Below are 16,643 nucleotides of genomic sequence, written 5' to 3' on the forward strand. Positions count from 1 at the left end.
GAGGGAGAGTCGGGTGTTTGGCAGGCAGCTGCGAGCGAGCCGAGGCGGAAGTGGTTTTAGGCACGGGTACAGAAATGTGCTCCTCATCTTGGCTTTATCGGCACGCACGTGCCCAAATTTCAAGAGCAACACGTAGGCAGCGCCGAGCCAGATGGGGATAAACGGGGGCCCTGCGCTGGGAGCCAGATGTGAGTGGGCGTAAAGACGCTGTCTGTAGAATGGTCTCTCGGATACCTTCGTGTGGGTGAGCTCCTAAAAAAGCGGGCTCAAGTGACTCCCCTGCTCAAGCAACGTGTGGTGCGTTGTGGTGCTATTTGAGCCATTGGTGGACATTCCACATTCTCATGGCAAACGGCCAGCGTGGTTCATAAGTCGGAGGGTGTTCGGCCGATTGGGTGGCCTCGAGTCAGCGGGAAATGTTACTGTGACCATTGGTGACTTGCTGCAAAGTGGTACCAATTTTATTGACCCCACCAGAATGATTGGCTGAGTTGACCCACAACCGGGATTTTAGCTCACAGCTTTTCAATTGAGTTCAGCACCGCAACAAGGACTCCCTGGCCGTATAACAAAGGTAGCGTTAGTGTTATTAAGATGTTTAAATAAACGCTGACTGCTTAGGAACAGAATTTCTTTGATGACGACAAGTCAGTTTTTTCCCCTGATTTCCAGTTGACTCTGTGATGCGGTTAACCGTTCATTGAGGATGACTTGGGTCATGTGACGCGCATGCTTACCAACCACATGGAGCCGGCGAGATGTTAACTACCTCGACTGGTATACAGCTGGTCGTGGGTTCGATCCCAACCCTGACGCCTGCTGCTGTATAGTTGGACTTTGCAAATTCTCTCCGTGTTCGTGTGGATGTTTTTTCTCAAGATCCTCCAGTTTTCCCTTTCGCATTTAGAAGCAATTTGGGAATATTCTCGAAACCCCCCCCCGCCCCCCACCCCCAGTTGCGCGGTGACCCCGGCGCATACGTAAGGCCTCCCGTTGGCGGTGATGTCGGTGCGAAGATTAGAGGAAGGATGAGAAAAGCGGCAGCGTTTTATCCGCCTACAGAGCGAGCGTTTGGCGCGCGCCGTGTTTGCGCGCCGCGTGCCCTGGGCTCCCTGGAAAGGCGTGGAAGAAATGCGGCCTGAAGTTGTGGATCTCTGTGAGAGGGAAACTCGTGTGGGCCACTAGGGGAATCGGTGTGAACACAGCCAGGCGGGGAGTGTCTCTCTGACTGGACGAGCATTGGTGTGGGAAGCGGTGGCACAGTGGTTTGGCGTACTGCGCTACCAACGCGGCGACCAGAGTTCGAGTCCCGCTCACGGCTAACACCGGTGACGATTATCTGAACCTGTCCTGGGCTCTCCCCTAGGTCGACTCGGCCTCAAAATGAGACAAAAGCGGCCCGCCGTGGTTCTGCCCACCCGCCCAACTCGTGTGCCGTGCCGGCCTTCATAGACGCTCTCTAACAGCGCTTTCCCCAACATTGTTAAGGCGATACGGGGGATCTTTGTCTTTGCAACGGTGGAGATTCCACGTTCCCATAGCGGGTGCCGGTCTAGCCAGAGGAAGACCACCGTTGGCTGCATCTTTTTCTCATCCCTTCACCTGTTTTTAGGGGCTCTGCGGGGAGCGCGACCGTTGCCTTCACCGATTTCTCCTTGCGGCGGTCTCTCCACTTCTCTCTGTCCTTGCGTCCCGTCCGTGCCAGCTGGATCGCGGTTTTCCTCTTCTTTGCAGCCCCGTCACCCATTCGTCCTGGCCACGTGTTTTAAATATTGGAGTTTCCTACACTTGACCCGACTCGACCGGCCTTGATCCTTTGACGGTGCCTCCTGAGCCGACGACCCCTCATGGGCAATTGAACTCCGGGACCATTTCGCTTACGAGTCGCGTCGCTCCATGCCTCGTCTCGTTATTCAGGGCGCGTGGATGCGGGGCGGTGTGCGGGGCAGCACGTAAGCTCCCCCCCACCCCCCCCGAATGCCCGACACCTTCCGTCGGCAGACCACCAGATGGTGCGCTCAGATCGACGGTGAGGCGGTCAGAATAAACACGCTTCACTCTGAAGATGTTTCAAGTGGACCAGCGGCGCTGCTAAATAAGTAATCGCTAAAAGATGATGAAAAACGAATCCTGAATTCATTCACCCCAAGGCCAACCTGCCGAGATTCTCAAGACTCCTATTTTCGGAGGGTTCTGCGTTGGGTCATCTGGCCAATTTGTTTTTAACTCGACAGCACGCAGAGTGTGTGCATGTTCTCTTCGTGAACATGTAAGTTGCCTTGTAAGCTTTCGTTTTTATTCGGTGCAGTCCAGCGAACGGCGCGGAGGGGTGGCGACCAGCGGAGGCTCGTGCCGTTGCGATACGAACCCGGCCACGGCTGGCATCAGTGGCGCGTGGCACCTGGGACCCCATCGCCCACGTCGCCGACCCGTGCCCACCGGCGCGGTTAAGCAAGGGCAAAACGACGCGCCGTGACCTGTGTTGATTGACCCGAGGGATGTTGTACACAATTATTTTTTAAGCCCGAGAGACAACTGGTGGGGTATGGTGTGTCCGCATGTGGTTCCGATCTTCTCACGTCTTTGTACGATATTCGTCGTGATCCTGATGTGATCGTGCGATGGTTATCGAGAGGGCATTTGTGAAGCGGCTTATCGTTTAAAAGGGACGATTAATCACTTCCTGAACACGTGCTTTCTCTTTGGAGAAGGAAACATGATGTGAAAACAGCCCTCGAAGCTTCGAGTTGAAGCTAACTCGATTTTGTAAAATGTTTGAAAGCGTCTTTTAGTGTACCGCAATGTGTCCCCTGTCATTATTATAATATTGCGTTTAAAAAAAAGGCTCATTTAGTTAAAGATGTAATTAATTTGCTTTTTAACGTTTGGCACAGCTTTTAGTGGCCAGTATATATCCTGGCCACTTGATTCAAACATTTTCAGATGTTTTATTATTTTTGGTTCTTTCGGTAAAGTCACGTAGAAGGGAAATAATAAAATAATAAAAATATATAACAATAAAAAAATCACCTGATGATGATTGCTTGTGTTGCAGTCGAAACGTCGTGAAATTTTTTTATTGTTTAATATTGTTATTATTTTATTATTTCCCTTCTACGTGACTTTACCGAAAGAACCAAGAATATGAATCCCTGCAGTCACGAAAGCTTTAAATCAAAAGATGTTTTGTTGTTATTTAATGTGTGGCGGTCAGGTGGTGGTGGTGCGGCGGTTAGCGCATCACGCAGTAAAGCCGGCTAACATCGGCGGCGATCGACCTCTGAACCGGTCTTGCCTCCCCATAACAGGCCCCCCCCACCCCTTTTATTCTCCAACCGACATTGACCAGCATAGTTACGTATCGTCAAATAACTCCCCCGACGCGCATCGCAGCATGCGGAGCGCCGCTTATATGTACGCATGTTGAACGTCTTTCGCACCGTACGTAGTCAGCCGTGCTCATCGGATGTGCGGGGGAAGGACAAGAAACTAAACGCGAAAAGCAGTTCTAAAGAAATTAGTTTTCTAGATGATGATTTAAAAGTGCGTAGCTCCAGTGGCTTCCTAATATCGGAAGGGAGAGCGTTCCAGACAGCCGCAGAAGCGCGTCTGAAAGTGCGAGATGTGGTGGCCGTCTTTGTTCTATGGCGAGCCAAAATCCACGTGATGGTTTATACTCATTGACGAGATCAGCGAGGTATCGTGGTTCATTTGTGGGAAGCACTTTGTGTGTAATAAATGCGACCCTATAATTGAGGGCTGTAAATATGAGAACGTTTATGAACATTAACAAAGGTACACAGAAATGCTGAAGCTGTTAGTTTCCAGCTCGGATATCTCCTGTTTGCCGACCTAAGGCAGTGCAGGAAATTCCACATGCCTCTGGTCGGGCGGTGGGAGAATTCATACCACAGGACAAACGCTGTCGACAAAGCGGTGCTTGTTTTATCGACTTTTGGAGGAGTGGTGTGCTGAGGCGACCCCTGACTGGGATTTTGAACTTGCATTTTTAATGTTGCAAGTCTTGTCAACGGAGTGCAGTGCGTGATAGTGTTACGTACGCGTTCTCAAAGCAAATGATCGATGAGTTTTTTGGGGAAAAAAGTTTCAATGTTTTTTTAAACGCGATTGTCTGTAACATGACCTAATCACAGTTACCTATTTACTGGATCTATAAAAAAACCCAACTCTCCCTTGCAAAAGAGAGAATTCAATTTCGTGGTGCGTTCCCGCGGTTAAATAAAAGGTGCGGCGGCCGCAGTAGTTCCGACCGGTCGTCGAATTCCAAAACTCCGTGCGGCGCAATCGATTTCATCATCCGCGCTGAGGAATTGCAACACGGGCAGATGATTTCACTGCTTTGTGCAATTTGACTAATGTCTTGATTATTATTCATTTTATTACTGCTCAGTCTTGAAACGAAATGATTTCCAAATCAATGACGCTCAAAAAGCCCCAAGTGGGTGATGGCTTTGCTGTTGTTGCTGTTGTTGTTGTTGTTAGGGAGAAGGGGGGAGGGGGGGTCATGGAGAGTGGGCTATGGGGGGGGGGGGGTAGTGGTGGGGGGGATGGGGGGGGGGGGCTAGTGATGGTGGGGGGATAGGAAGTGAAAGAGCCCCCCGGAGAAAGAGGGGGGGGGTAAAGTTTATTATATATTTATTTGTTTTCTCCTTCTAAGCCCTTCGTAAGGACTGACCCAGCAAACGAAAGTGGGGGCATTACGGCACTCACGCGGCTATTTTCCTGCCCCCCCCCCCCCCCACCAAAACCTGTCCTTGGCCTCCGCGTGGGCCCGCGTCTAAGTGGACAAACAGCCGGGGACTTAAGCGGCGGCGGCAGCGGCAAAGTGCCACCAAATGAGCGCAAACAAAAAAAAGGCAAAATTGCACCTTTCCCCCCCCGCCGCCCCGCCCCGCAAAATTGCGGTCGAAAACTTCTAAAGCAAGCGGGGAGTAATTGAAGCACTGGGGAACAGCATTTAGTTTGTTTTAGAGCCATTTACGCCGCCCCCCCCCCCCCCACCGCCGCTGCCGCCGCAGCGATTCACCGCTCGTTTCCTGGCGATGCCTTGCTCTGGCGGAGCGAGCGCGCGATGGGCGAGCGCGCGGGCGCTTTTATGCCGAGGCGTTTTTTTTTCTTTTTCCGCCCCCTTTTCCCGCTAACGCCGCACTCCGCTAATGCCTCTAATGCAGTCAAATGAGTCGGATTGTTTCATGCGAGAAGTAATTTTGGCCAATTTCGGTGGCTTTTTGCGCTTCTCCCTTCTATCTCGCTCCCCCCCCAGCCTCCTCCCCCCACACCCATCCCTTCCCACCCACCCCCACGGCCCAACGAATTGCCGCCCTCCTCCCCCTCTGCAGAACTTGCGTTATCCCCCTTAGGCTGCCCTTGAGGGGGGGGTGGAGCGGGTTCAGGCGCGCTGCGCGCCGTTTCGCGATCGTTGCGGCCCCTTTCGTCTCTTTGCGCTTCGTTTTCCGTGAAGTTTGACGCCCGGGTCGGGCAGTTCGGCTTTTTGGGTAGGTGGTGGTGGTGGACTGGTAGCTTGATCAGCTGTTGGGCGTTGTGTGGTTGTGCGTCCGTTTGTGTGTCCGTTTGTGCGTCCGTTTGTGCGTCCGTTTGTGCGTGCGTGCACCTGGCCTGGCACAGGCGCCGTGGTGGCGTCTTCACGTGGACATTTATAGCAGCCAAATACTCCTAAATGCGTGATGTTGATTCTAAATGTGGGGGGGGGGGAAATCAGAGGACCCGGAGAAAAATCCACGCGACCACAGTGAGAGAGACACCGCAAATTCAACATATACAGGTGTCGGCGTCGGGACCGAACCCACATTCTCCTCTATGCCAGGCGAGGTAGTTTAAGGATCTCACCACCGCGATTTGGAATCCAGGCCGGAAGTTGACTCCTCATCCTCCGTGCGAATGTCTGTTGAATAAGTGCCACTTTGTGGGAAGACGGCGGCTAGTCATTACGGAGGTTTTGGTCCCTGCCATAGGAACGTGGAGTTGCTGCTGCCTTAGAATAGCCGGTGGAGGTGTGTGCTGTCCTGTTGCTGGTTTGAGCAGGGAGACCCTTAGGCCCCCGTCACTGTGTTTTTTCCACCACAATACCGACGCTAACCGCTTACAACCTAAAATTAATGGAATACGCACCTTGAACATTGTTTATTTTGTAAGGTGCAATCACATGTTGTTAATTGCTGGTTCACGCACGTGAGATTTCTTAACATTTCTTTATTTTCATTACTTTTGTGAGACTGCGTGCAATTGAAGCTTTGCGGTATCTTGTTAACAACAAAAAGCCTTTGATTAGACTAATTGATGGGTTCTGTTATCAAGGGTCCTTGGAGTGTTATGTGCAAGGGTGTGTGTGTGTGTGCATGAGCACGTGTGTGCGTGTGTGCACAACACCAGTGACGATTATACACTGGTCAACACACTTTTTCTGGCATAAGGTATTCCAACGGTTTCAAGGTAATCTTGGGGTGCTGATTCCAAATCTGGCATCAGTTTTTGTCTATCACATCAGGTTTTTGAGATATCAAATATTGCATTTTCAATAAAAACTGCAGAAGAAAAATATTAAATGTGGATATCTACGTAAAATGATATTATAAACACACTATCCTAAAAATACAGCACCATATTTTAACACTAAAGCAGTCACTGACTCGCAACAACTTGCAATCATAAGTGACAGAGTTAATTTCGGGTAAAATCAATGAAAATGGGGTATGCCGATAGCATAAAAATGAAATTAGTCTAAAACAGCTGCAAAAGTCCAGGCCAGAAAAAAATGTTTTTTTGTTGTTGTTGACCAGTGTTATCTGAACTTGTCCTGGGCCTCCCCGAAGTCAACTCGGCCTCAAATGAGTGCCAGGTCTCTAAACATCGCCACTCGGGAGACACAGGTGGCCACCTACCCCCTAGTGCGCCGTACCGGCCTTCATAGGTGCTCACCAACAGCACTTGCCCCAGCAGTGTGCTCAGGCTATACGGGGATCTTTGTGGTGGTGGTGGCGGCGAGGGAAGCAGTTGCATAATGGTTCACGCACAGCACTACAGATCTCACTAACCTGAGTTCGATTCCTGCTTATGATACTTAACACCAGTGACCAGCGATATCCAAACTCGAGTGAGTCCGTGACCAATCTACCACCCACACCCAGTGCCGTATATGTACGCGTGGTGGTGGTGGTGGTGGTGTAACCACCGTCGTTTATATGATGCCTTCACACATCCGACCCGTTCACCGGAACCGCCCGCGCCTCCGTCCCAAGCGACGGTCCGTCTCGGTGAGGGCGCGCGACGACATTGCAGGGTACGCGTTTTCCAACTTTTCCCCAACTCTCTCTCGCTCTCTCTCCCCGCGCGTAAAGACGGCTGGAATTATCGTGTGGTTGTAACCCCCTAAACCACCGTCCACCCCATGGGCAAGGATTCCCAGCTCCCTCCTCTCCCCACCAGACACGCGCCCACTGCCCTCCCCCCCCCCCCTAATGCACGCGAGGTGTTGACAGCGCAGCGTAATTATAGGCAGATGATAGGAACCACATTAGGCACTTGTGCCGGGTAATTGTGCCACTTGTAGGCTTTTAGCGACAGGCTGTAGGCGACAAAAGCGCATTTGTATGACTCCGGTCCAAACAGGGCTAATCTCGGGGTCCTTAAGATGATTAAATGACTGCTGTTTTAAAGCTAATTTTACCCCGCCAGTGCGCTATTTGCTAATGATAAAATGTGCCTTTGAAATTGCCCGTGTGGGATAGAGTTTGAATAAATAGCATTAGAGAAGCCGCAAAATTGGCGGGTGCATTATGCTCGTATAATGCGAGCGGCGCATGTGAGCAGCGGGTTTTATTTTTATAACCCCCCCCCCCCTCCGTTACACACCAGCATCCGCCGGGATAAAACGTCTCCTTTTTGATTGCAAAAAACTCGTACATTTGGCCTCATAAATGGTCTTTTGTTTGAGTTTTAAAGTGCGCGGAGGCCCTCTTTGTAATGTTTTGACAAAGTGGCTCTCTCGCTTCCTATTGTATCGGCGCGCCGGGCAAAGAAGCAAGAAAGCCGCGAGCGCACGCAGAGTAGCGCCGAGCAATTTCGCCGAGCGAGCGACTTGGCACGGTGTTTGTCCGCCGATGTAGCGCTACTTTTTGCAGCTCGTCGGCCATGATCGTCGTTCCGCTGTTGGATGAAGCGGTTTGTGTATCGGTGAGCGCTGAGTTGAGCTACGAACCCGGCGACTTGGGCCTCCCCTAGGTCGACTCGGCCTCAAATGAGTACCTGGTGCGGTGTTTGAACATCGCCGGTGGGGAGACAAAGGTGGCCGGGCGCGCTGCTGGCCTCTCACCCCCTCGTGTGTCATGCCGGCCTTCACAGGTGCTCGCTAACAGCACTTGCCCCAACAGTCTGTTAAGCCTATACGGGGGATCTTTGTCTTTGTGCCCACCGATCTAGCGGTACTTTGCAGATCGTCGTCATCAACATCAGCCGTGATCAATCCACCGCTGGATGAAGACCTCCCCCTAGACATCGCCATCTGTCACGGTTTCCGCGATGCAGTAATCCCTCCCGTGCCTGCACATGAACTGAGTTCATCCGCTCCTGGTCCACGGTCATTCGAGCGTTGCTACGCACGACACACGGGCGTGCTTTAGACTCTTGCCACGTGGTATCATGCTCCAGTGGTTAGGCCGACAAATTCGGCATCTTTGGAATCGACTGATGGCAGTTGAGCCCTGGTGACGTAATAATAATTAACTGCCGATTGGGTTCACTACTGCAACTCCATCGAAATCACCTTCGGTTGCAAGTGCAGCCCACCGCAGCTCTTTAGCTGCGCGAGCAAACTTGCATTGCAGTTGAGAGATGTAGCCAAGTTCAGTTGCGGAACAAAATTGGATGCGACGGGCGGTTTTTTTTTGCAGGGGGGGGGTGCTGTGGTGGCTGGGGGAAATGTTAGCTACCTCACCTGGTATTCAGGAGGTCGTGGTTTGATCCCGACCCTGACGCCTGCTGTATATTTGGAATTTGCGTGTCTCTCTATCTCATCATCATCATCACGGTGGCGAGGAGATGTTAACTACCTCGCCTGGTGTACAGGAGGTCGTGGGTTCGAACCCGACCCTGACGTGTGTCTCTCTCTCTCTCCCCGTGGCCGCGTGGATTTTTCTCGCGGTCCTCCGGTTTTTCCCCTCCACATTTAGAATCAACATCACCCGTTTAGAGTATTTGGCTGCTATAAATTTCCGTGTGATAAGCCACTTTGGTGAGCTATCATTTGTGGCCAGGTCGCTTCTGAAAAAGAGCTACATAGCTCAGTGGGCCTTACCTGGTCAAGTAAAAATTGCTTATTTAGGTTAAATCTGTGCCGTCAGTGGCGACCAAGTTGAAAGCCTCCGATTACCGCGATTGGCTACGTACGTTGCGAAATAAGTTCAACATTCATACATATTTTGATAAACCGATTCAAACACGGGTTGCTTGCCTGGAATCGAAGCCAGAGTGTCAGCGGTGCCAGCGGTGGCGGCTCTGCACCCTGATCCCCCTGATCCCCCCCCCCCCCCCTACCGAGCCTCCTCCCGGCCACCGCTACATATCCAATGTCCAATGTAGCTGGCTTCCGAATACATCTTGCACACTTTCTTTTCACGGTCGATTTGAACCAATTGTTCATAATAGAGGTTTTTGGGTATGATCGCGATCTAACCCAAAAAAACTCTATTGTGGATGATATTGGTCGCGAAAGCCTACGTGGTAAACTAAAAAAAAATGTTGCATTCGTGGCTTTCAGCTTTTAATGGGACCCTGCACTCTTGCGTGTATACGTGCGCGTAGGTGGGGCAGTGGTGAGTGTCGCTGCGCTACGAACCCGGCAACCAGGGTTCGATTCCCGCTTACGATCAACACTAGTCACGATTATTTGAACCGGTCCTGGGCCTCCCCTAGGTCGACTCGGTGTGTAAATATTGACACTAGGGAGGCAAAGGCGGCCGGATGCGGTGCTGGCCACCCACTCCCTGGTGTGCCGTTCCGGCTTTCGTAGGTGGGCTCGCTAGCAGCACTCGCCCCAACAGTCTGTAAAGGCTATGGGGGGGGGGGAGGTAATCTTTGTCCGTATATATATTTTTATTTTGTTCTACCGTGCGTACACAGAGTAAACATGTGCGTAATGACCAATGATGGCTTCCGCACGAAGTGGCATTTACGGAACGAGGGTCTGAAATGCGCGGGCTTTTGAATGAGGTAAAAGCCGCTCATTGGAAAATCGCTGGGTCTTTAAGAGCAGGTGGTCGCCCCTGTGTGTGTGTGTGCGTGCGCGCGCGGAGGGAGCGGGGGGCGGCATTGTGGGCTCGTCCGTGCGTGCTAATTGCCCCGGTGCATCACAGTCGCGGCCAGGAATATGCGCTGCCAGGTAAATGTCTTGTCGGCGTGAGATGGGCACCGGGCGTACGGGGCGCGGAGGGACGCGAGGTTTTTTTTTGTCCACAAGTCCTCCTCCGGCTTCGCGCGCGTGTATGAAGACTTTTGGACGATGCTTTGTGTCGTGTATTGTACTCCGCAAGAGCAGTGCACTTGGGCCATTATTGATGCTCCAAGACTTTCACTTGCTGCCGGGAAGAACACCTTGTGCTGTTTCTCAACGCAGCGCGTGCCACTTTGCTGTCACGAGCAAAATCACCGTCCGTGCGAGTGACCCTATAGCCATGGCAACACTGGAGAGGCACTTGGTCTGGTTGAGTGTGTTTTCACCCAGATTTCGATGGTTAAAAAAAAAAAATCCATCATTGATATTTGTCTCACATCATTACATTGCCCGCATTAGCTACCTTGCACGTGAGACGCGATAAAACATCTGTCGCAATTTGAGCTCTGTTGCTAAGAAGAATTTTTTACATTTTCTCTTGGTTATAGCAAGACTGCTTACGCGTCAGGCCACGGACCTATCGACCACTCAACGTGTAAAGACACACGTGTGCCATTGGTCGGGTGGTTAGCATCATCGTCGTTTGCCCCTTTCACGAGAACTGGATGTTTGATGACAATGCAGGAATCGCCCGCTATACACGAGGGTTGCGTTTCCTGGGGAAATGACACTTAATTCGATATTACTAAAAGCGAACTAATTCCCCGCAAGGCGTTATGTTATTGCTCGCTGACTTTTTTGTGTGGAAAAAAAACTGCGTGTCTGAAAGTGTACGAAAATACGTATGATTATAAGTTACGATACATTTAACTCATAATAGATACAAATAGTTTGATCAAACTTGTCAGAGTTGAAGAGCTTGCTGATCGAGGTCTATTGGGGTGAGCGCAGGAAGCTTGCCTCTTTTCTGGGCTCTTCTCTGGACCTTCTTGCTTGATCGCAGAGCATTTAAAAGACAGCTGGGGCAGCATTCTTCTTCAGCTCCTTGTACAGCTCCTTGTAGCAGTGATTGCCAGTTACTGTTGGTGGCGGTGGCGGTGGCATCGTTTCATCAACCTCTTCCTCAGGTCGTTGTTTCTCCAGCTGCCTCGGATCCTCAATTGACAGCTCCTCCTGGGACTCGCAAGCAACTCCATCACATTGTCTGATTCCACGACATTAATCTCTGCCGGCAACCAAACGGTGGATGAATTCTCATGATTTCAGGGTTACGATTCGACCCCAGAAGAATTCTAGATTTGAAGCTTTCGTGACTGCAAGTATTCATATTCTTAGGTTTTTTTCGGTAAAGTCACGTAGGTAAAAAATTTAAATGAAAATGAATAAAAGTTAAATAAAATAAAAATCACGACGTTTCGTTACCTACGTGACTTTACCGGAAAAAACCTAAGAATACCCAGAAGAATTGATTGTCCGTCTTGTTTCTACCCTCATTGGTATTGTTTCTTGCGTTAGTTTGTTCAGTCAGCCTGAATGTAGCAGCGTACGATTTGCGTGTGTAATTAATACTTCCAGCGTTGTGATTCGATCTGCTTTTCATGAGTATCAGAATAAATTTTAGTCGATGGAAGAAAAAAAAACACTTGGACTTAAATTTTTCACCTAATTTTGTCCGCGAGCTAAAAGCGGCACTTACAACAATTGTCTCCATCGCTCACTCAAAATTGCATAAAATTAAGTTTCTGCTTAGAATTCAAGTTCTCGGCTGTAATGGGCATTTAATAAATTAACAAAACTACTTTCAAATTGTGCATTGCAGAGCGGGCTGCTTCACAAACAAGCGATGCGATGATGGAGTGAAGCACTTTGCTTGGGTCTCTTGATGTTTTAAAAGAGCGCTTATAATCTAAGAGCGTTAATCCCTCAACCGACCATATTTCCCCGGCTCTTGTCACTTTTCAGTTTCTCCGCTCCGCTGCGCGCTTATCGCCGCGATCGGTCCGATGCGCAGCGCTTGAAAAACATTCGTCCACCGAGTCGCTGCCGCCTCAAGTCATTGATGAGCCCACGTCGTGAGCTACTCATTGAAACGGATTTATAAACAGACGTCCCTTTCTGTGTCTCCACCTGCATGTAAAATATTTAGTTATCCACATCAGCGGCCTATTATGGGCCTTCCAGGCCGATGCTATCCGGCGGCAGTGTTTGTTCAAGCGGACAGGCCGTTGACCGGTTTCGCCTTTCTCCGTCTCGGCAGCAGAATTCTCTTGCCGGTAACTTCCGGCAACCCGGCTGCGTTCATTTAGCAAGCTTGCCTCTGCTGATGAGTCCTCGAAGCTTGAGACCCCCATCCGGAGTGTTTGCATGCCTCAGCAGTCGAGGCATTGCTTGACCATTCTTCCCCGCTGCTTGGTGTGGGCTGGTGAAGGACCGCTTAGGATGTCACTCGCCACTGACGTTGGCCGTGGTCCAGGAATCGGACTCGGGTCGCCGGGTTCGTAGTGCGGTGTGCTGACCGCTGTGTGCCAGCGCTCTATGCCGCTGTGTGCCAGCTTTCCTAAAAGCCCATCTCTGTCATTCGTTGTCGTCGCAATCCGCACTTTGTTCAACCACCACCGCGCACTGCTGGCCACAACACTTCTCTTTCTGTTTATTTCCCTCGCGTTGCCACACTTTGGAAAATCCCTCCCTTTTTGCCGTCATCGTCTTCTTTACCGCACGCAATTCAAGGAACGCGGTAACCCCCGTCCGCCGCAGCTCCGACGGGCGCCGTTTGTTGCCGGAGGAATCGCTCGCTCGACGCGCATCGGAGCACGCGACTCTTGAGGAACGTCGCCGCAACGGCGCAGTGGCCCGCCGTCGTAACGCTCGATCCCTGGTCGCGTGTCGTGCCTTCGCAGGGTTCATGCCGCCGCATATGCCGGGACCCCCGCCGCCCATGGTCGTGCCACCGATGGACAGGTAAGAAACGTGCGCGCGTGTGGGTTCGCGGTGACCGCTTGGAGCAGAAGTGCGCGGTTCACATCTGGCGGGCCGCCCCGGTTAATACCGCCGGGCGTTATTGACCGTAAACAAAAACAAAAAATGCCGTCTGCTTTCACGGCAGACGTTTAAAGATCCCGTGACGGCATTCGAAGAGAGCTAGGCCATGGGGTACCGGCGTTACGGTGTTGCCAAATGCAGATGACTCGATTGGGATTACACGGAGCAACATCGTCCCCCCCCACTGAGAAACTACCGCGGACTCTGTCTGTAACACACAGCAGCGCCTTCCATCGCGTGTATGTATTTTTGTGTTTAGTTGGTTTTCCTGCCCCCCCGCACCTCTGATTATCGCGTATGGTGCGAAGAAAGTTCAACATGTTGAACTTCTTTCGCACCGTACGTTGCCAACCGTGCTAATTGGAGGTGGTGATAGCCTCACGCAATAAGAATGGCTCAAAGACCAAATGACTGAGTGACTCTTAATTAATATTGAGTGCCACTTTTGTTTTCGTATTGCGCTCGAAGGTAATTGTCAAGGCCCCCATGATCTTTTGGGCGCCACGGTTGGCGAGATGTTGACTACCTCGCCTGGTATGCAGGAGGTCGTGGGTTCGATCCGGACCGTGATGCCTGCTCTATACATTTGGAGTGTGCGTGTTCTCCGCCGTGGTCGTGTGAATTTTCCAACATGAGCTGTCGTTTGTGTGGCAGGTCACTTCTGAAATTGAATTTTCTATCGAGAGTGCACAGCTCCGCAGTGGCTTCCTAGCATCGGAAGGAAGAGCTTTCCAGACAGCCGCAGAAGCGTGTCTGAGAGCGCCGCGTGATGTGGTAACCACCGTCTTTGTGACCCTGCTCCCTTCCCCCGCCCGCGATCTCAACGAAAATGAACGGCGGTTTTTCCCGGGCGACCACCTCACCCCGCGCCGCTGCGTCTGCTTGTGTCCTCTCTTTGTGCCTCCTCAGCGGGCCCCCGCCAGGCTTCCCGAACCGCCCCCCGCCCATGCCGTTTGGCTACTCCAACGTCGGTGAGTTGGCCCGACCGAGAGGCCCTGGGGCTGCCCGCTCGACTTCTCCGTGGCCCCGTTGCACCGGGGCGGACGAAGCCGTATTCTCACGATGGTGGTGGTGATGGTGATTGCGCTATGACTGAAGATGCCACTTATGATACCGTTGATGCCGCTGCTGCTGCTGATGATGATGATGAAATTGGTGGTAATGCTGGATGATGCTTATTGGAGATATTGCTTGTGCTGCTGATGATGATAATGCGGATGCTGATATTGCTGATGCTGTTGCGGCTGATGATGATTCCCCTAGTGTTAATAATGATGGCGGTGTCAATGCTGCTGATGCTGATAACGCTGATGGAAATGATTTTCTACCACTCCCAGTGTTACTGATGGAAATGGTGCTCATGATGATGATGATGATATCGACGACACTGCCGATGATGACACTGCCGATGATGACACTGCCGATGATGACACTCATGACGACGATGATGGTGACACTGCTGCTGAGGTCACTGGCGACCCTGATGCCAACGATGCCCTGACTCCCCCCCCACCACCTCCCCCCTCCACCCCCCCCACCCCACCGTCGCCCCCCAGTCTCGTACCCGCCCGTGTCTGTCCCCGCGCCCTCGTGGGGCCCTCCGGCCGGAGCGTCCGTCGACAAACCGGGCCCCATCCAGGGCAGCGCCATGGTGGTGGTGGGCGGCCCCGGTGGCCCCGTCGGCCCCGGTGGCCCCGCTGGCGGCGGCCCCGCTGGGAACCCCGGTGGAGGGGTGGGAGGGATCGGAGGCGGCGGGGGAGGCCCGGGAGGCCCCGGAGGCCTGGGCCCGCCCGGCGGAGGGGCGTCGCCCTGGGACCGCGAGCGGTTGACCACGTCCCGGGACGGACACACGCGCAGTCCGTCCGTCAGCAGCTACGTCAGGTGAGCGCACACGCGCAGGAGGGGAGGGGGGGGGGGGAGTAGGGGGGGGGGGAACGGGTCGTGGGGAACTGTGCGGCGTCGCTGGCGAGGTGGCACCGGTGAGATGACAACGCCGGTCATCCGGTGGACGGCGCCTCAAGGCGATGCCACTTCAACTAAAACTAAACTCACCATTGGAACCTCCTTTGCCAGTAGCAAAATATGATGATTGGTTTTGTATCCTTTTATCTGGCAACAAAACTGACTAAAATATTTTAATTTTACCAGGTAAGGCCCACTGAGCTCATGTGGCTCTTTTTCAGCAGCGATCAGGCCATCACAAATGATAGCTCAACGAAGTGGCTTTTCATCGTGTGGACCAGTTATAGCAATAGGTAAATACTCTTAACGCACGGTGATTCTAAATCGGAGGAGCCGGAGAAAGGTGCACGTGACCACGGCGAGAGAACACGAACACTCCAGATATACAGCAGGCGTCGGGGTCGGGATGGAACCAGCACGACCTGCATACCAGGTGAGGTAGATAACATCTTGCCCAAAGAGTTGAGGCTTCTAACATTGAAACACAGGGGCTGTTGGGCAGCAGTAGCAGCAGCTGCAACTTGATTATGTCAGTGTTGCGGTTCGTGCAAAATGGGATAATGTCTCTTTCCCAGGAGGTTCCTAACGGCCGTGTCATACACACGGTGCCGGCACAGCTGAGATCCCAGGTTTTTCATCTCCAGAGTTTTCTCACGCGGACGATGCACGAGCAGCTAGGCCGTTGCCGGATCGTTGGAAGTTCATGACGGCCACGTCGGAGACACTCAGCAGGCACCGTTCATCCTGGGATCTCCCGTGGCCGTTTCGTAAATTCGTAAATACTCAAGCGAGTGCGGCCGAGATCCCCGGGGGGGGGGGGGGGGGTCTGTCCCATTTGGGTCTCAACGGCTGTGCCAGAGACACTTTGACGCGGTGCTGGTGAAGCAGCCCCCCCTGAGTTCAAAGGACCTCATCGCTTTATAAATCGCATTTGCGTTGTGTAGTTTGCCAACGTGCGTGGTTCGCACCTACCGAGTAATCTGCGGTCATTTTGTCAATTTCAACGGGCTGCTATGCTCACCAATCGCAGCTCGAAAAGTGCTCCCGGACAATGCTAATATTAGACCTTTGTGGTCTTGGCTTTTCTAAACCACTGCCAGATGTGTTCTCGGAACATTTGATTAACATCAGGTACATTGTTTGATTACTTTAATCGCTCTTCACGCATTTTGCCACTCAACCAGTGACAGCTCGGTCTGTTCTGCTTGCCAAGTATCAATGCCCCTGGGTTGATGTCCTTAAATATGCAGTGGAGTCGCTAAAAATAGACCTC

At 52.1% G+C, this 16,643-nt stretch overlaps 1 protein-coding gene across 1 annotated transcript in view; it reads left to right on the plus strand.

Annotated features, from left to right (window-relative positions):
- The window catches only part of FIP1L1 (factor interacting with PAPOLA and CPSF1), a gene marked incomplete at its 3' end in the record, with an annotated part of 53,218 nt that overhangs the window by 26,200 nt on the left and 10,375 nt on the right, over positions 1–16,643 (plus strand). The window contains exons 11-13 of the mRNA XM_078601269.1: positions 13,267–13,327; positions 14,318–14,379; positions 14,965–15,289. Of these exons, the coding sequence (XP_078457395.1) occupies positions 13,267–13,327; positions 14,318–14,379; positions 14,965–15,289 (448 nt within the window). The remainder of the gene's footprint in view (positions 1–13,266; positions 13,328–14,317; positions 14,380–14,964; positions 15,290–16,643) is intronic.

The sequence above is a fragment of the Lampetra planeri genome, chromosome 15 (assembly GCF_965212315.1).
Source record: "Lampetra planeri chromosome 15, kcLamPlan1.2.h2, whole genome shotgun sequence".
Lineage (NCBI taxonomy): Eukaryota > Metazoa > Chordata > Hyperoartia > Petromyzontiformes > Petromyzontidae > Lampetra > Lampetra planeri.